This window comes from Epinephelus moara, chromosome 1 (genome assembly GCF_006386435.1).
Source record: "Epinephelus moara isolate mb chromosome 1, YSFRI_EMoa_1.0, whole genome shotgun sequence".
Lineage (NCBI taxonomy): Eukaryota > Metazoa > Chordata > Actinopteri > Perciformes > Serranidae > Epinephelus > Epinephelus moara.
Window position 1 is genome coordinate 44,883,208 of NC_065506.1, and position 20,565 is coordinate 44,903,772.

The following is a 20,565-nucleotide window of genomic DNA, read 5'->3' on the forward strand; positions in this document are numbered from 1 at the left end:
CATTTCAGAGTGGCCTTTTATTGTGGCCAGCCTAAGGCACACCTGTGCAATAATCATGCTGTCTAATCAGCATCTTGATATGCCACACCTGTGAGGTGGGATGGATTATCTCGGCAAAGGAGAAGTGCTCACTAACACAGATTTAGACAGATCTGTGAACAATATTTGTGAGAAATGGTCTTTTGTGTGTGTAGAAAATGTTTTAGATCTTTGAGTTCAGCTCATGAAAAATGGGAGCAAAAACAAAAGTGTTGCGTTTATATTTTTGTTCAGTGTAATTATGTATCAGCACTAGCACTTACAGCGGAAATACTTGAAAATTGTGGTTTATGGGCATTGTGCAATAATTTAAACGTACAGTATTTTATATGGACTCAAATTGTACTTCATGACTGTTGGCGTTTATATATTCATGTCAGCATCTGCACTTTAGATGAAATACGTAATTATGGGCATCATGCAATAACCACAGCACACAGCACTTTATCTGGACTCAATTTCATACACTGACTGGACTGGACAGACATTCAATTCAATGGCCCCGGTTTTTGATGTTTGTACACCATGTTGTTATGTTTTCTCTTATAAGGTATGTATTTTTTTCTCCTTTTGTCCTCGGTGATCTAATGTATTCACTATCACATGTTTTTCTTCCTTTCCTTTCTTCTAAAGTTTTTATTACTCTGTAAGATCAACCTGCCAAGGGACTACGGATGAAAATTAGCCTGGGGCTATAAACCGGCATATTTACATGCAAATGTTTATTAATGTGCACTGTCCCTTCTAACTTAAATAAATAAATAAATTCTGTCTGGAAACATCGATCATGGAGGAGAAGCTCCTGGACCAACTGGTGGTACTCCCCGTGATCCACCCTCTTTTTTAGGGTCTCATGTACCCACACAGATCTCTGTTTCCCTGTGCCCAAGAAACTATTTGCTGACAGCCGCTCACCCTTAACCAGAGTTACAGACAGTACCCTCTGCCTGATCATTTTAGTAACTACCAATTACTGTCAAAGAATACTAAGCGTTTTTTACTAGTGCCATTCAATTTAAAACCACAAAAAGACAGCACTTACAATATTATGATATCCAAAATCTAAGACAATATCCAGTGTCATAGCACAGTATCAATATAATTTCAACATAATAGTGATATATTCCCCAGCCCCAGGTCTTGATATGGAAAAAAAACCTCAATATGAAATATTAAATAACTGATTCAGATCAGAAAAATACAAGTTATCATGACATACTAAATCTTGAATACAGTATGGTGTGTGCTATATTTTAACATAAAGCAGGTGTTAGAAGTTCTGTGTTTAACTCTAGAGAAGGATAGTTGATTGTTGAGTCTCATTCCCAGGTTGTCACATAACAACGCTTTGGGTTGGTAGTTGGACCAAACCGCCAACCCAGAGTGACCATATTTGACAACCGAGGTATGAAACTCAACAATCAAACAGCTTTCTTCAGAGTTAGATGCGGCACTTTTAACTGCATTGAAATATAGTCATTAAAATGCTGTTTAAACAGAGGATATGTTTCCTAGATGTCTAAAAAAAACCTTTGCCAAATTAGTGCCTACTGAGCTATGTTGAGCTAAGTATCCATTTCAGGATTTATTACTTTTCTTTTATTGAGGCACTTTTCCACTTTGATTTAATCACTGGCTGTCTCTGTTTTCATTTTCTAAAGATGACAACCCACAAGTGCTTTAGCTATTAGGCTGGAGTGTACTAAGAATGCTCTAAAAGGTCTGTGCAGCAGGCTGAATGGAGGCTTTCACAAAGAGATTAGATTTTCTTTTTGTGTATATATTGTTCAACTTTCAGTGCTGTATGAACAACCCACACAGCCACACACACTGCACAAAAAACATTTCTCATTTCCGCCTTCCTTCCTCCCTCCATCTGTATGATACTGTAGGGCCAATCGGGTGAGGCGCCTGGGCGGGGCAACGGGTCAACAGGGAGCAGAGTGTGCAGTGAAGGAGAGGAAGCACACATGTGGAAAAACAGGCTGAAACTGGTCCAGAATCAATTTTCATCATCTCTGTGGCAGCTGCAGCCTGGTTAGCTGATGTGAAGGAGGAGTGAACCACACCGACCATGATGTTACGGAGCAGAGGATCAGCTACCATCAAAGGATGTGGAGGAAGGTTTGGTATTTGTGTGTGTTAGTATGTCTGGAGGGCTGTTCCAGAGCAGGAACTTACCTCTGCAGATGGTGCCGTTGCCCACGTAGCCCGGCTTGCAGGTACACAGGTGTCCTCTGATGGTGTTGGTGCAGATGGCGTTCTCATCACACAAATTTTGGCCGCTGGCGCACTCGTCATGCTCTGAGGGAGAGATAGGAGGGAGAGAGACTCCACAGTCAGAATGGATGTGAGTGTTTGTTGTGTGAAAGATGGAGAGGTCATTGGGAAAATTGGTCTTTTTTTTTTCCTTTTTTTTTTTTTTTTAGCTGAGCAGCCATGGAAATTCCTCGATGAGAGGACGGTCTGAGAGTATGAGGTCACAGCTGAGCTTTTCTACTGTCAACAGCCAGCTCTCTCAACGTCCATGTCTCCAAACACCGGTTCAGCTTGGCACTTTCCAAACTGATTTCAGATGAATCTGTAACATGAAGGTTATTTCAAACAATGACAAAGGAACAGCTGTTTCTTCCAGTCTAGTTTTACTTTAAAACCATCAGGTGGTGGAGGTGTTGGGAGCGACAGCTGATACATGCCAGGTGTGCTGACTGATTACTCAGCATCAGCATCAATTAGCCTAATGATGTTGGCTCAGGTACTTGTGCTTGTGAGACACAACATCAAGAAATAAATCAACATTTAATACTCACAAAATCATGTAAACAACTTGAGTTTTCTTTAAGCTCACAGATCACTAACTCCACAGATGTTAAGTGCTTGCTTAAGAAAACAGTTCAACTCAAAATCAAAAATACATATTTTCTTTATTGGTATTTTTCCTCTTACCTGTAGCACTATTTATCAGTCTAGATTGTTTAATGTAAGCTGTCGAGTGTTGGAGATATCAGCCATGGAGACGTCTGCATTCTATCAAATGTAATGAATCGAGACGGCGTTCAGCTTGTGGTGCTCAAAGCTCCAAAAAAAAAAAATTTTGAAAACTCAACAGCAATCCACCGACCTTGCTGTGAGCAGTTAATTGTAGGAATGATTTTCTTTGCCAACCATATCACCACAGAGAAGGAAGCACACATCTACTCATGGACAAGAGGCTCGGGCTCGTGACATCAAGAGATTAATAGCTTCCTCCTCAGCTGAGCTGTAACGTCAGCTAGCTCAGTGATGCTAGGTAAGCTAGCAGTAGAAAGAAAATAGTTCCTACATGAAACTGCTCACTATAAGGTCATGATTTCTCAACCATGAATCTAAGAAGTTACCAAATACAGCTTTAAAGGACACTAGAGACGGAAAATAGCACAAAATCACATCACTCTTAATCTACTAGAGCAGTGGTTCCCAACTGGTGGGTCCCGGTCCAAACGTTGGCCGTGGGTCCATTCTGAATGGACCGCAAGTGACTCGTGAATGTGTCAAATTTAGTAAAAAACACACTTAATTTTGAAGTACAGTGAATTTCTAGCACAGAGCTTATATTTTGAAGTGCCGTTTTCTGCTGTAGAGTGAGTGAATAATGGACAGCTAATTCCTATCCAGTTATTAAAACTCATCAAAAATAATGTAACATTACAACTATCAAATGAGTTAACAAAGAAAGAGATAGAAATACAAACTGCACCAATCACACTACGGATGTAGTGTAAAAAACATTAATCAATATGAAAGTGTTTGAATGTCATTGTAAATAATAATAGTAATTGTATGAATGTATGATGCAATCAGGATCATGGTTTAGGTACTTTTGGCCCCAGAGTCCTTCACTGTCTGCATGCAGGCATGTGAGGAGGCTCCAGGGTGTCTGAAGTTTAAAGGGGAACTAATGTTTTTTTCAACCTGGGCCCTATTTTCTGATCTACTTTTGTCTAAATGAGTGATAGGATGTTCAATATTTGACATTTCTCCAGTATGAAGCTAGGGCTGACCTGCCTGCAGCTCGTGAGCGCGCGCTATATTAAATAATAGGGCACTCAGACAGCGTCAAACAACGTCAAAATAAGTCCACTAAAAGTGAATTTTTTTCACACAGATAGGCTCGGATTGTTAGTATAATTATCCGACAACATAACGGAAAGGAGGAATGAACGTCTGTGTTTACCTTTAGCTGGATTCAGACATGTTCCTCTGCCTGTTGCTAATGATGAGTTAGAGAGTTAGAGAGAGGCTCTGAAATCTCACGTCTCGCGAGATTTGAGATGTTGTAGGAAGTTACCTCTGGATGAGCCATTTGAATTTGATGATCGCCCGTATTTATTTGAACACGGAGTACACAGACATACACGGATGCAGAGCTCATTGAAATTGAAGAGCGGACAAGGAGAGAGTGGGAGCAGCAACAGGCAGAGGAACATGTCTGAATCCAGCTAAAGGTAAACACAGACATTCATTCCTCCTTTCCGTTATGTTGTCGGATAATTATACTAACAATCCGAGCCTATCTGTGTGAAAAAAATGCACTTTCAGTGGACGTATTTTGACGTTGTTTGACGCTGTCTGAGTGCCCTATTATTTAATATAGCGCGCGCTCACGGGCTGCAGGCAGGTCAGCCCTAGCTTCATACTGGAGAAATGTCAAATATTGAGCATCCTATCACTCATTTGACAAAAGTAGATTGGAAAATAGGGCTCAGGTTGAAAAAATATATTAGTTACCCTTTAAAATGCTGTAAGATGAAGACCTTGTAGATGTTCAGACTCCAATGTTAGACACATTTGTGTAACTTCTGAAGTGCACTTTATAAGGCTGAATCATTGTTCTGTTACTTTAAGTTTTAGGTACGTCCTTGTCCATGCACGTGTGCTGTGTCTAAAGCTTCTCTGAGCAGACTGACAAAGATCGATGAAGATTGAACAAGAGTACAAGTTTACAGCTCCAGCTGACGACAAAGAGTAGGACCGATGTCATGTAAAACCTCGCAAGTGCAATTTTGGCAGTTCTCTCCTTCCCCTTGGATTGAAAGGAACTTCGTGGGCTGGATAGATTCTTAGACCATAAAACTGAGAGACTATTTTATTATAGAAAACAGTGCAAGGTCAGCGGTAGGCTATGAAAATTTGTTTCATATTTTTGTTTCATTCATGAAATGCTGACTCAGTAACACCGCTGTGGTTCACCACACAGTGCTGTATGCACTGTACATGCTCAGGGTCATTATTTTATATTCTGCTGGGTATCATGAATCGCTTTCTTAACTTTTATACGTTTGCTGTTAAGCTGGAGGCAAGAGGGAATAGGAGCTGGGTTTAGAAATGCAGGTGGTGAAGTGTAGCTGCATAGCAAAACTTTAGCTTTGCTTTCCAGATGTTTGACAAATAACCTTGACTTTACTCCGACTGTGGTAGTTTGCTGCGTCTGATGAGGGCCCTGGAGAAAGTTCAAAGAATATTATACTGAAAATGTGTTTCTGAGTATCAAGAACCTATCACCTGCAGTCCAAATTGTTGCTTGGAAAAGTTTGTAGTTTAAATTTACAATAAGTTGCAGTAGTGAGCCATGTTAAATAATGAAATCATGTTCACACAACCTGCACATGTTTCAGCTATTAGGCTGGAGTGTACTAAGAATGCTGTAAAAGTCCATGCAGCAGGCTGAATGAAGGCTTTTACAGAGAGATTAGATTTCAGTGATCAAATCATGCCAAAATATGGCCAGATACTAGTGATAAGTTGGAAGAGCAAATACAAGCTTTTAAAATCATCTCCCCATATTCTTCAGCTCTGGAGTGTAAAATTCCTGCTGCTAACTCCACTGTTGACCCATGCCGAGCTACAGACATGACATGTACCTCCATGATACTTGGCATCTCAAGCTTCTTCTTTTCACTTTTATTTGAATTTTACAAGCTAAGTTGTGCTCAACAGTTCCACAATACGAAATCCACAGCATGGAGGCTACCTCTTCCCTAAAAATCCAACAATAGACAGCAGACATTTTGTTTTGTCTTTACAAGAAAAGCACAGTTGCTATTGGTAAAATTAGAGGAGCTCTATGCCACATTAAAAGCAGACAAAAACTCAGAGTTTGGGCCAGGATTGCCTGCACACGGCTCTCAACATGGAGGTGACTTAACAGCCAACGGTGCTAACAGTGCGAAAATCAACTCAAGTTAACTTATATAGCACATTTAAATACAACAGCAGTTGACCACGAGGTCTGGAAGTTCAGCAGTGTACTGAAAAGTGCTAACAACGGCAACAGTACCAACAGAGCTGACAGCGATAACCTGGGGAGGAACCTGAGGGTGGTCATAACGCTTCTGCCACCTTTGTTGAGGGCGGCTTTATCAGCCGTAATTGTAGTATGAGCGCAGTGCAGAGTTGTTGAGATTAGCTTGCAGGTGTGATACACACACAGAACCTCACATGCTTGTGTGGCCGGGCCACAACCACAAAACAGAAGCTCAGATTACAACACACAAATGGAGGCGTGATGTCATTCTTTACTCGGGACGCCATTATTCCACCATGTATTTACACAACAAATCGTGGTTTACTGCTTTATCAATGCTCTGAATGTCATATAGAGTTCCTTTAACGACGGCTCTGCTCTATTCAAGTGCCCCTGTAAGCCATGACAGTGTGACAGTGAGCCAGCATGCACAATACCAGGACCGTAAAAACAGCTAAACAGGAGCTAAATGGAATTCAGCATTCATTAATTTTGTCTTAAACTTATGTCAGAATGTCTTCTATTAAAAATGTGAGGCATACGTTGTCTCCATTCCTAAGATTACAGACATGTGATACTGATTATGATTCATAATGTCCTACTAAGAGTTTATCATGTCATCAATAGGGATTAATCATGACAGATTTCTATCAGCTCAGATTTCCTTAGGTCCACTCTTCAGCACTACATCAGTCTGACGCTAATCACACCACAATCAACATGTCATACAAAGCATACAACATGTTCCACTAATGAGCCCCACATTGAAAGATCCTAATGAGGCTGCTCTGGAGTTGACCTGAGGCCATCACTACACTGCATAAAAGGCAATGCACTATACAGAAGACGGGAAATCAGATTCATACATTTTTAAAAAGAACATAATTAAAACAACATGAAAAAATAATCATGGATCTCTCTCTGTTACTTATAAATAAGGGATTAATTGATTTTTGGCAACATGTTTCTTAATTCAAGCTTTGCTGCTGAGCTTATCAAACTGATTAAGCTGCAGTTAATGCATCTCCAATGAGAATCCAACATGATTTTAGATGATTATAAACAATACATTACAAAGCAACCTTTGATGCTGCTGTGTGTGTGTGTGTGTGGTGGTGGGGGGGGGGGTTACAACACAGCTGCACTGCGGAGGTATCTTTTCATATCAAACTATGGTCTGTGTCTTTAAGTGCCAGTCAGGACCTGGCCTGAGGCTGCCTCCGCTCACAAAGTACACACTCACTAAAACACACTCCTCATTAATATGCAAAAGCTTTGGTAGGAGTCATGACTAATACATTCCCCTTAATTAATGAGTGGTGCTAATGAAGCCCCGGAGCAGCGAGGAGAAATTATTTAGCTTTTCTCTTCCCAAGGATTTCCTCCCCACCCTGAACTATAAAGTAGAGGTGAATGTCAACAGTGCTGGTGGGATGTGTAAGAGTTTATGTGAAGGGATATGAAATGTAGGCTACATTAATGGTAGAGTAATAGAGGAAGAGTTACATGATTAAATATTCAGTGTGTTAATGGCTATGAGCTGACGGAGGGGAGAGCAACACAATCACAACACTGAAGGCCGTGGCTGCTTATTAATGCCGTTTAATGTCCGCTGGCCAATTGGAAATTACAAGTTGGAAGTAAAAACAGACAGATGCAGTGGCTGAATTGATGGATAATGAGTAAGTGAAAAACTGCCAGGCTGAATAAGTAATAAAACCCTCTTAGAAACCTGCTTAAACGCAATGTTTTTGTGGCGGTGCAACGACCAGTGCAAGCAGCACTTAGAAAGTTTGGTATTTCTTGACCTTGAGAAGCAACTTGCCCGTCTGTGTGCCAAGCAGTATTTTGGAGCCAAGTGCAAAGTGCACAGGTGGGAGGAGAGCCGCAAACAGATGGAGGATTTATTTAAATGAGGCAGTGTAAAGCAAGTTAGTATTTTGGTAGAAATTTGGTCTGATTTCAATTTGTTTTGATAATTGTTTCTTAAGAAATTTGCTGCTTTTTTTGTTTGTTTGTTTTATATTTGTCAGAAAAGGCAGGTAAAGATAAACTACTTAGCAAGAAAAGTCTGCCAGCTAGCAATAACTTTCATAATGCACATTTCTTACAGACAAATCTGTGCTGCTTTGTGTGTTATACTATCTAGTGGTGCCGCCATTACTGCTGAGGCAAGTCCAAGTGACTTTGTGTCTGCTGCTGCCAAGTGGCAACCTCTGGGGCTAAAAAATGAAGCCAACACAGGAGTGCCAAAAACTGCAGTTCTTCTAATGGCCACTTGAGGCTGGCTCCAAGAGCAAGTCAATCCCCATAGACCCGCATGTTAAAATGCACAAATTTACAGCAGAAATTAACATGTTTACAGCCTGGTACTAAAACTGTTTTGGACTCAAGAGCTAGTTTCACCATTCATTACAACTTTACGGGGGTGGATTTTTATATAAATCACCCATGTTTACATTTTATTAAGGCTTAAAGATATGCAGGCAGCATGGTGGCACAGTGATTAGCACTGCTGCCTCACAGGAAGAAGTGTCCTGGTTTGAGGGTGAACCCCGCCTCTCGCCAAAGCCAGGTAGAATAGGTTAGTTGCAGGATTATATGTTAAGTTATCAACACGTTCAACTTGGGTCCCAATCTCAGGAGAACTGTTCCAAGAGCTCAGTGCATGAAAGCTAAAAGCTGCCTCACCAAAGGTTTTTGTCCTGCACTTGAGAACGACTACAAAGCTGGAACCAGAGGACCTGAGGGCCTGTGTGGCTCATACATTAAAAGCACTCCAGACAAGTCAGTCAGTGCATGACTGGAAACTGAAATCAATATGTAAAGTGTGTGTTTGAAGGCTGCACTATTCTCTGTTCCGCTATTGATTGTAAAAGAAGTCGAATTAAAATGTATTTATGACTGCTGCAGCAGTTGTTACTGTACTGGTTATTTCTATTTTTATCTGGATTGGGCGAAAGGGTGTGTGACACTGTGAGTCATACCATTAAATGTTCATCTCAAAAACAGTGCTTAATGTAGCTTTAAAAGCCCAATATGTAGGATTACTGGCAGAAATGGAAGTTAATTTTCTTAAGTGTATAATCATTGTGTTGTTGTGACCTAAAATGAGCCGTTTATATCTACATAAGGAGTAGGTCCTTGTTAATGGAGATCGCCATGTTTAACGCCATGTTTCTACAGTAGCCCAGAACAGACAAACCAAACACTGGCTCTAGACAGGGCCATTCACATGTGGAAAGTAAAGCTGCTTTATTCAGTGCTTTTAATTGGCTTAAATCACCAGGTCAGTTTTTTTTGGAGAAGAAGAGACCTCTGCAGACAATTCAGCTCCTGGTAAAAACTAGACTTGCACCGACAGGGTTTCTGCAGGTATCAGCAAATCTAATTTAATGCTTTTTAATGCCCTTTTTAATGCCACTTTAAACAAATTTAATGCCCATGTCAAACTGCAGATGGCCCACAAGACGGTTTATTTCACATTTCAAAAAGAACAAAACCAGCCTGAAGAATGATGTGAAAAACTAACTCTAACCTGAAAAGGCCGGAGGCGGTCACTGTAGCGGCAGGTGTGGTGGTAGCAGCAGCTGCAGTTGTGGTGGCGAAAGCAAAAGTTGCGTTGCTGGTCACGGCAAAGAAATTCAGCACAGTTAACTGCCGCCTGTGTGATTTCACCGCATTGACGGGCATTGTGTTTGAAGATCTTTTTGCACACGCTGCAAAACGCCACTTGTGGTTTATCGTCGACAGGCTTTAACCAGGTTCTGAATAGTTCCTCATCCAACCACTTCTGCTGAAACTTGCACAGTGGGGCCAGTGGGGAAAAAATGTTATGTTATGGCCCCCCGGGCCAGTAGTTCAGAGTTTTACTGGCCCCTTGTATATTCTTACTGGCCCAAGTAAAAAAAAAAAAGAGAGAGAGAGAAAAAATCTATAAAACTTCATTTAACTCCATTATACCTCACCATAGTGCGTGACGGTCTATATACAGCACAGCCTCTGTCCACTTCTTAGATGACCTCACAACAGGTTTACAGAGCTTTAACTTCTTCCTGTATGAGGGAATCAGGTGGACGGTGTTGTGGTCAGAGTGGCCCAGTGCAGCGCAGGGGACAGCGTGATAGGCTTTGTTAACAGCTGTCTAACAGTGATCTAGAATATTCTTCTCTCAGGTCGGACATTTTATAAACTGTTTTTATTTGGGGAGTTCATGTGTGAGGTTACCTTTGTTAAAGTTGCCAATGACAGTAACTAAGGAGTCTGGGTAAAGTCCGCTCCACACACAGTAGCTATCTGGTCGGCGAGCGTGTGCTTTAGCCTACCTCCTGCATGTTGGCCTGCAGTGGGATGTAAACACCGACCAGAATGAATGAAACAAACTAACGGGGGAGTAAAAAGGTTTGCAGTTGATGAAAAAAGATTCCAGGAGAACAGTGCTGCTGGATCACTGTCACGTCATTACACCAGCCACTGTTAGTGTAAAAAGTTTTGCCGGAGAGTTCCGTGTTACGATCCGCTCAAGAGTTGGAAGCCTGCCAGCTGCAGCGCAGAGTCCGGTATCGATCCACACAGCCACGTCTCCATGAAGCACAAAACTGCAGATGTAGAAAGTCTCCGTTTTTCACCATCAGTAGCTGAAGTTCATCCAGTTTACTGGCCAGCGAACGCACGTTGGAGAGAAATATACCTGCATGGCAGCGGTGTGCGGTGTCCGCGTTGGCGAAGACGCACAAGCGCACCGGCACGTTTCCCCCTCCTCCGGCGTTTCACTGCACGAGCAAAGGTGAGGGCACCTTTGGCCAAAAAGCCCAATAAATCCACTGAAGGCTCCAGAAAAGTGGGATAAAAATCCGCTGGAGTTGTTCCCCTGACAAAAAAAGCCTTACAGCGTCACTGGCCCGAGCGGGCCTGTGACCTGTCAATCAACTTGCCCGACATACTATTTTATTGGCCCGGGCCATCGGGCCATGGGTTATGTCAGCTTTCCACTATTGCATTTTTCCGACATTTCGCTAATATTCCCTCCGCTCTTTCGCCACAGCATGAGCACGCTCACAGCACGTTGCATTCCAAGCATCAGGTGTTGTGACTTCGTGCACCGACCGTAAACAATAGCCAATTAAAGGGTTCCGCCTGTCAATCATCACATTATACTTCCGATCAAAATTATTAAATGTTTATATAATCAAAATAAATCGTGAATAACAATGTTTTTTTCCATCAAGTGTATTTAATTTTTCAATGCCTCTGGACATCGAATTTAATGCTTTTTAATGCCATTTAAGGCCTTAATTTTCGCAAAATCTATTTAATGACTTTTAATGCTTTTTAATGACCTGCGGAAACCCTGACCGATTACAATTTTTCGGCCGATCCCGATTTCCGATTTGCAGAGTGTTTGGATGGCAGATTCCGATTTTGGCCGATTCCGATTTCATTTTTTTTCCAAACCACTTTACAGCACACAAGATATTGAAATATTTTCTATCTTTCCTTTATTAGAACATTTTAACCAAGATACAACCAGCTTTTCAATAATCATCTCAAACAAACAAAAAAAAGTGACACAGGTTAAGAAACATTTTCCTTTTTGCTCAAATATAACTTCAGGTACAGTATTAAAATAAACAAGTAAAAAGGGCAGACATAAATAAAAACATAGATAAATAAAGTAATAATTCTTGGTGTAAAGTATTTGTAGGTAATTTCTTGAATAGACAAAAAAAGTAAAAATATCTCCTGTGTAAATTTCACACAGGTCTTCGGGACACGCCCGCCAGTAAGCGTGCGGACACGCGCATCTTCGGCACGCGGACACGTGCCTCGTCAATTTCAAGCGGCACAATGCAGCAGTGAGAGCTCCGCAGTTAGGTATAACACAGACAGTTAACAACTTTCTCCTTCTCTCTTTTGATGTGTGTGCGTGAATGATTAAGGTGAGAAGCCGCCCATGTTTCACTTCCTCACATCGCCCAAGCCGTGAGTTGCACATGTGCGTGTGTGTGCGCTGCTGATGTTACACAATGTCAATCATGCGGCGTGGCGGAAATTTGACCAGCGTTTTAAATCGCCATATTTTAGACCGACCATCCAGGTGCAGGTCACAGCCGATCACGTGAAAACCGGCCCGATTCCGAGCACTGCCAATTAATCAGTGCAAGTCAAGTAAAAACCTCCTGAAGAAAGAAAACTGGAGGAATTCTAACAAGGAGACGTTTTAGCCCACTACAAAGTGCGTTCCTCACAGCTAAACGCCACAAAATCCCCTAAGTACACTTTAATATGACAATTTATGGATTTTTCAAGTCTATTTGGACATTATTTTTTCAAACCAAAACCCACTGGCCTAAAGAGGAACTGCATTTTGATGTATCTGTACACTGGCTTCAAAAATCAGCTGTCACAACTGTCATTTGGTGGGTGGACTGAAAAATAAATTACAGCTCCCACAGCATAATTAATGTATAAACCATCAGAGATTGATAAGATCTTCAAGTCAGAGTATCCAAAGGGGGGATTTTTTTACTACATTACAATAACCTAGCCCAGTAATGAATGATCATGTCACTGGAAAGTTATTAAATTGACAGTAGTGAGCTGAGTGATTCTCCCTGAGATAACAACAGCCTGGTCGGAGCACGCTGCCCGTCTCTGTCAGGTCTGTCTAATTAGTGATGATTATAGAGTGATGCGGTGTCAGGCCTGGACATGTTGAGGTGACCCCCTGAAGTGCCGGGCTAATGATGTGTAATGACTGATCTTCAGGACCACGGACAGCGGCGCAGTCAGGCTTCTGCACTGCAAACACACCGCAGACCGCAGGATAATGGGAGGATCAGAGTGATGACTGAATTACTGGGTAGAATAATATCTTTCTGAGAAAGATGGGCTGTCCGAAACCACTCCTCTATTCAGTCATTCACTGTTCCCTATAGATTTATTAGTGTAGTGAGCAGTAAATCCACTACAGTGCAGAAATGCACACTTTAACTACACAAAGATTATTGGCCTTGCTTTGTTTACTTTATTTACACAAATGGCTTATTTTCTGTCTCGCTAATATTGCTAGTTGTTTTTTTTTCTCCAGTTCCTCTCCTTTTGCTTTTTGTTTCTGTAGGTGTGTCATAAAGCCTCTGGAAAAATGCTAATTTTCTGCTCAAGCGGAGACACTTACAATGCACGGGCAACGGCTGGCCTCCATCTGCACTGCCTAGAGCTAATGATCGGTGTCCACTCGCCTCTTCACACTGACTTTGTGTAAATCATGCTGCCTGTAACATTCACGTCATGTTCAGTCTGAATTTAACACGAAAACAAAATGTCAGGAAGCTGCAGTGGCTAAGTGTGTGTACTCACGTATGTACTTAAGTACAATTTTGAGCTGCTTGCCACTTTATTTCTGCTGTGTTACAACTCTACTGCACTAAATCTTCAAGGGAAATATTGTAATTTTTACTCCACCATATTTATTTGACACCTGTAGTTCCTTTGCAGTTGAAGATTTTACCACCAACAGCAGGAGAGCTAATAAAATATAGAGTATGGAAGCTTATAAACCAAAATATATTGTTAAATATTAAAGCAGTGGTTTCCAAACTTTTCCGATGAGTGACTCCTTACAAAACAGCAGCGTGTAGTAGTGTCAGACAGTAGGACCCCTCAGATGTAACTTGTGACACTTACAAGTGGGAACCACAGGATTAGACTACCCATATGTATATAAAGGAGTTAAAACTAACTTCACTAATGCCTCAACCAGCCAGAGCATGTGAGCGGGGCGGAGCGGGAGTGGAGCGGAGCGGGGAGCAGGAGGATTTTGTGTTGAGCGAGGAGCGGCTATTTTTTTTAAAAGGTGAAGCGGAGCCTTATCTCTCGCTCCAATTTCGCTCCGGTCGCTCATGCCCCACCCAGAATGCATCTTTGCACCTGCACACACCCACACTATTTTCTTTCAAAACTATGGAGTTTACTGTGTACTTCAGAAAAGAAGCAGCGGTACCTTGGAGAACGGTCCCTAACTGCGGGGAGAGGGGAGAATCTACCAAGCTCATGTTTTATTGGTGCCGTAGTATTGTTCCGACCTCTCATTAGTCCGACGTCCCGTTGTTCCGATATGTGATTATTACTGTATTTGTGTACCATAGAGGATCAGCAACGCAACAAAAGTAGGCTACTGGTCGAGATACAACTGTAATAGAGAGGAGAGAGTGAAACACCATAACCTCCTGTTATTAACTCTGGGGTCGAGGTTGTGTGGGGGGCTCTCCGCGGTGCTGAACGGCTCCCGGCGGGCGTATTTCTGCCTTGATGGTGCGCCGCGACCGGCTCTGGGTCAGCTGGGAAAGGCTTGAGGCGAAGCAGGCTCACAGCTTATGTGTTTGTCACTTTCTTTTTCATTTTAACCCACACCATGATCTTTTCCTGACCCTAACCAAGTGGTTTTTGTGCCTAAACCTAACCAGACCTTAACCACAGGGCATCATGATGATTTCGGAACAACGGGACTTCGGAACAATGTGTTTAATATGGTCGGAACAATGGGCTGTCGGAAAAATGGGCAGACCCTGTTTTATTTGTGAATAGAAGATTAGAGGTTAGGGTAGTACAACGCAGTTTTTTTGAGCGGAGTGGTGAGCGAGTGGAGTGGGATAAAATTTATGATGGAGCAGAGCGAAGAATGCGCAGAACCAAGCGGAGCAGACGAGCAGCGTAAAGTGACAGGTCTGCGAGCTGTCCCACAGCTGATAGGCCTACACACTTATAAACAGCTCCTGGGAGAAGATCAGCTCTGCACTCAGGATTTCAGGTAAATAGGCTATATGGTGCTTGTTAAGGTTGCTTAGCAAAAAATAGGCAATAAGAGCAGTGCCCTGCACCCGACCTCACGTTTTCCAGGCAGTTAAAGATTCAGCATGTGTACGGCCCCTAATTTCCAGGACTGGTACCTGCGGTTAAACATGTCGGGCAGGAAATCCAAAGTGTGGGATCATTTTGAGAAGGTGATGGACGAACTCAAGGTGATATGTAAACACATCTTCATTGGTCGACTACAAACATAACGTATCATCTGAAACATGGAAGTAGCTACATGCCCATTAGCCACTTAGCACAATCATTACTGCTTTGCCGACAGCGTCGTTAACAGGCGACAATGTTACTTATACTTTTCGTTCTCAGACCTTGAACTCAAACCATTGTGCTGCCCCGCCCAAAATAAGTAATTTGATTATTAAATTAAAATCGTAAACATGTGGGCGACAAGTTGACTAATGGCCCTAAATGACGACAATTGGTCAACTAGAAAAGTTCTTTATCGAGGGCAGCAATAATTTTTATATTGTGATCCGAGTATTTCTTCCACTGCTGTCAGAAAGCAAGGTCAGTGCACAAGGTGGTGTTCATGAATTCTCAGAGCTGATGATTTAATAGCTGAAGAAGACCTCAGGAGACTTTGATGGATCACACACCGTACTTAATGAAGACTTGATCAAGGAGAATCACAGCTCAACATACAGAGTGTAACACTGTGAGTGCCATCCAGAAATTCTGAGGGTGTCCTTATCCAGTTCTTCATTTTAACCCAAACAGTATTCCCTTGGAAGTTCCTCAATAAGGTTATTCTGTCCTGATCTACGGCTTTGTGGCGTTTCTATTGGTTACTGACGCTAAACAACAAATGTGCACCTGGCTCCCTCTAAATCACCTCAACTGTCTCTAACAAACTGCACGTATCAAAAAAGAGGCACTCGTCTGTTGAGCCTGGGGCACAGGGCAATCTCCCATCCCCTTAACCCTCGGAGCTATGGTGACAGAGCTGGCTAAGCACCCTTATCTGGGCAGCTGTACACCACAACTGGGAGACCACAGATGGAGTGCGTTACAAAACAAAGGTCAAGTAGCCTGACCTCGAGGCCTCTTTCAGGCCTTCTGCTGACCTGACTGGTACCTCAAGCATAACTATCATCCATTTCCTTTACTGACCGAGGCTAAAGGCTGTAACACAACATTAGAGAGTGATTCTGACACAGCCTCATTGAGAAGTAAGTTAAAAGTGCTGATTTTATGAATACACAACAGTAATGAAATGGAGATAAAAAGCAGTCTTTTGAGAGTGGCAGAAAAATGACAGCGTGGGTCATTTCCATCCTATCTCTTACAAGAGTCAATGTTTTATTTACGCCACAGTGAGTATCTTTCCCTAACCTTTGCCAGTTGGTTTAAGCTGCCTTCACATAAATCAACAGTCATTTGTCACAGTTTTTGGAAGGCACTGACAAAGTTGAGATCAGAACATGCTCATGTGTATCATTCTGGAAGGCAGTGATGTCTTACATTTGCAGTATCTACTTTAATACATTTTATATCTTTACCAAACTTTCTCTGTGTCACATCCTTTTCCACTGCTGTCTGATTTATGGCTCTTCACTCCTCTTTGCCCTTCATGCTAACAATCTTGGAGTTTAAGCTTCCTGGACTGTTTCTTTTTTCCACAGTGGATAAGACAGGCAGCTAAATGCCTTCAAATGTAAATATATTAATGGTCTCCCTCAAGTAGCTCTGACTTAGAGTGAAATTCAATGTAATCTGTGTTGAAGTGTGGATGATAAAACTAATAAATTATGACATCTTGTAGAGTGTTTGTGTCAGCCTGTGTACAGTGTGCAAACTAATCGCATCAAGACAGATGAAGGAAAGTGGTTTTAAATACTCATAGAGACCTTATTGAATGGGCAGATTTGATTCTGATGGGAGACTTTTTGTGAGGTATGTGAGCTAAGCAAGTGGCAACCTGTAAGTCAGATCTACCCCTCATTCCTCCACAGCTGCAACCTCTGGTCCAAGTGCAGTGCAATACGATACGATATACTTTGTCCACGTAGGGAAATTACTCTTGGACTCAGCGCTGCACAAGTATTGCTGCCTTAAAATAACAGTCAAATATCTGGTTCCAAAAAACCAAGTTGGCGACAGCTGAAATGCCGAACTAGAGGCTTTAAAACGGCAGTCCAAACCAATGGGTGACATCCAGTAGCTTGTCCATTATTGATACAGTCTAGGGAGCTAAGCTACGTTTATAAAGATAGCGGAAAATTTGTGTGCCCCAATTCAGTCCCAAGCCTCTGACCTCATGACAGATGCAGCTAATAGGGAATTCAACCCAAGTCAGTGAGATAATCTCATTAGCATTAATGTTAACATTATCAGTTAGCTAATGTTAGACTGTTTGATGTTAACAGGAACGTTACAGTTAATGAGTCAGCAGCCGACATTTGCATTGACAGTGAGTGAGCTGTCAGTAATGCTAACTATGAGCAGTCAAAACTCCCCAAAAGCTCAAATCGTGTTACTAACGTTAACCAGTTACGTATCCCTCTTCGCCCCCTATGGGACATAAGGCTGCAATGACATCTCTCCATCACATTTTGTCCTTGGCAACATGGTGCTCCTGTCCCCATGACAGCTGCATCTTGTCCAGTGGACACACCAGCCAGCAGGGCCGTTTCTAGCTTTTTAGGGGCCATATGCAAAATCTTGTTTGCCCCCTGTTTCAATCACTCATGAAAACACACCAAATCTGCATCATATTACATATGCATATGAGACCAAATGCTTCTTTTTACACATAGAAGACATTCAAATTTAACTTAGCTGCATTGTTGACACTTGTCCGTCAGCCCATGCTGGCTCGTATCAGGTTACCAGCCATGTCAAGAGGTACTTGCCACCTGACCTAAGACTTTTCTGGGGGGGAACCCTCCAAGTGTGCTGCTGTGGCCCAGTCAGCTGAATGAGTGTCATCTGTCCTGAGCTTTAAACTCTCTCTAAACCAACCATCTCTCTTCTAGCCAGTAAATACTGCGGCATATTTTTAAATCCTTTTTGTGTGATGCCTATTTATACTTGTCTTTTGGTTTCCTGTTGCGTTCTCATCTTTTACCCATATTTAACTCAAACTGTACTGGTGATGTCAATTCACATTATGTTTTCCTGTCACAAAGAAACCTAACTGAAGTCAATGTTGTTCATGTCACATAAATGATGTCTGCCAGCATTACTTTTCTCATATTTCATCTGTCTTCTGTTCTTTTTGTTCAGCGTTCAGAACCTCTCTAAAACTTGACAAAAGAGATGGACTCTGTGTTTATTATGAGATCTATGAGTAAAACCAACACCTCATGATTCACTTTTACTTTGCATAATAAATTTCTAAAACATGTCCTCATCTCTTTAGCTCTCACAGTCGTCTCATTCAATAACGCGCAGCAGAACACTTCAGTAATGTCAAATTTAATGACCAGTGACAAGCTCATAAAAAAGAACAGAGCACGGCAGGATTTTTTCCATCTATATATTCTTTTTTTCTGTGCCAACGCAAAGTCGTCATGCTCACTTTCTGCCTCGGCCTTGCTGCTCACCTTGACGTGATGTGAACTCGGCAGAGATGTGTTCCGTGTCACAGGGGGAAAAATATTGATCGCCTGTCATAGCATTTAGCCTGGAGGACATGGATTTCCATAAAATCAGTTCCGAGAAAAATTCTGAATTTCCTGCAGAAATCCACACAGAGTTCAAGAGGCAATTTTATTTTGACCCTGCAGTCAATTAATTCCACTTTAGACAGCTGTTTCTCGATACTACTGCATGCAAGTCATGTGTGTGCTCAGAAATAATTTCATTATTAATTTTTTATTAAGACAAAACAAAGCTTAAAGGGCTCCTTGCATAGGGCAGTGTGGATTTATTATGTATTGTGGTGACTTTCAAATAATGCCTCTTTATCAGCTTTTATAAAATGTAAATGCACCTCTGTTTTCCTTCATCACGTATTTTTTACAGTATGATTTATGTCATCACAAAAAAGGTTCTGGCAAATTAAAAAGTGGCCTGCGCTGGCGGTCTCACAGCGCTAAATTCAACTTGTATTGCATCAGTAATAAACAATATGACAACCTTATTAACATAATATTGTGCTTTAAATGGACTAACAGAGCCAGTAGTGTCTGACAGTCCAACCACAATTTACTGCAGAGCCGAGAACCAGCAACATGAAGGAGATCACATTTCAGTAGAGGGAGGAAGGGGGTGAGCGGTGCACATTGTGTTTGTTTACTAGAAAGTTCATGTGTTTTTGGGTGACTGGATGAGCCATGGCAGAGTTAGTCTCTCAAGAAAACTAAAGCTGCACCAATATGACAACATTTTGGATTTGAACCCGATGAAAGAGGTGTCCTAACTGGTTACAAGTGAAGAAGCGCTGCAGTTGTGAGCTGAACCTTTGTCGGGTGCCCTGTTTCTATTTATTCCCGTCACTCCCTGTGACAGCGCCACAGTGGACGAGGAATGGCTGCTGAAGTCGAATTGAGGAATTATCTACATGATACCTTCTTATTTCACTACAAAAGCAGAAGTAAAGTGGCAGCTGGCTGGAGGGAGATCACAAGGGAGCTAAAAGTCGCTAATAACAAGCTAGGCTACTTGCTGTTGGCTGTGTTGTATGTCATTTCCAGTAAATATCACAATATAAAACCTGTGTTTTCTGTTTAAAAAGTAACGTTACAAACGTAGGAAGACAGCAAGTAGGCTCACCCATTGTTTCAGTGCTTATGTCTGCAGTATGATCTTGACCACACAGGTGACAGATGTGTGGTTTATCGACATAAAATAAGAAGTGCATATTTCATAGATTCCATGTGGACTGAGAGCTCTGATGTTACGTGATGCAAGATAATAGAAGAACACTTGTTCGCAGAAACAGTCTCATTATGTTCCACTCGGAGGCAGCTGCTGAGTCATTCAGGGCCATAAGTTGACTAGTCGCCTGCATGTTTATGATATTCATTTAATTACTAAATGATATACTTTGGGCGGGGCAACACAATGGTTTGAGTTGAAGGTGTGAGAAAGAATAGTGTCAGTAACATTGTTAACACTGTGCTACATTACAGAGAAATACAAAACCGTACTAATGAATCTTCATTAATATAGGCCTATATTTTATCTACAAGTGCACGTCACACACTGAGCGAGCCGCCTGTTAATGACGCTGTGGGCTAATATCCAGGGCTTGACGCTAACTTTTTTCCCAAGGAGCACATGTGCTCCTAAGTTGAAAAAGTAAGGAGTGCACAAAGAACTTTAGGGGCACAATGTAAATTGATCAAATAATGTGTTTTCCGTAATAAACGTGATGCAAATAGACATTTACAAGCAAAATTATTTAATGAATTTGTATACAAAAT

The 20,565-nt window shown here is 41.8% G+C and overlaps 1 protein-coding gene across 1 annotated transcript in view; it reads right to left on the reverse strand.

The window, feature by feature from the left end:
- Positions 1–20,565, reverse strand: part of LOC126395229 (protein kinase C-binding protein NELL1-like) — a 457,381-nt gene that overhangs the window by 103,126 nt on the left and 333,690 nt on the right. The window contains exon 14 of the mRNA XM_050052536.1: positions 2,221–2,343. Within this exon, the coding sequence (XP_049908493.1) occupies positions 2,221–2,343 (123 nt within the window). The remainder of the gene's footprint in view (positions 1–2,220; positions 2,344–20,565) is intronic.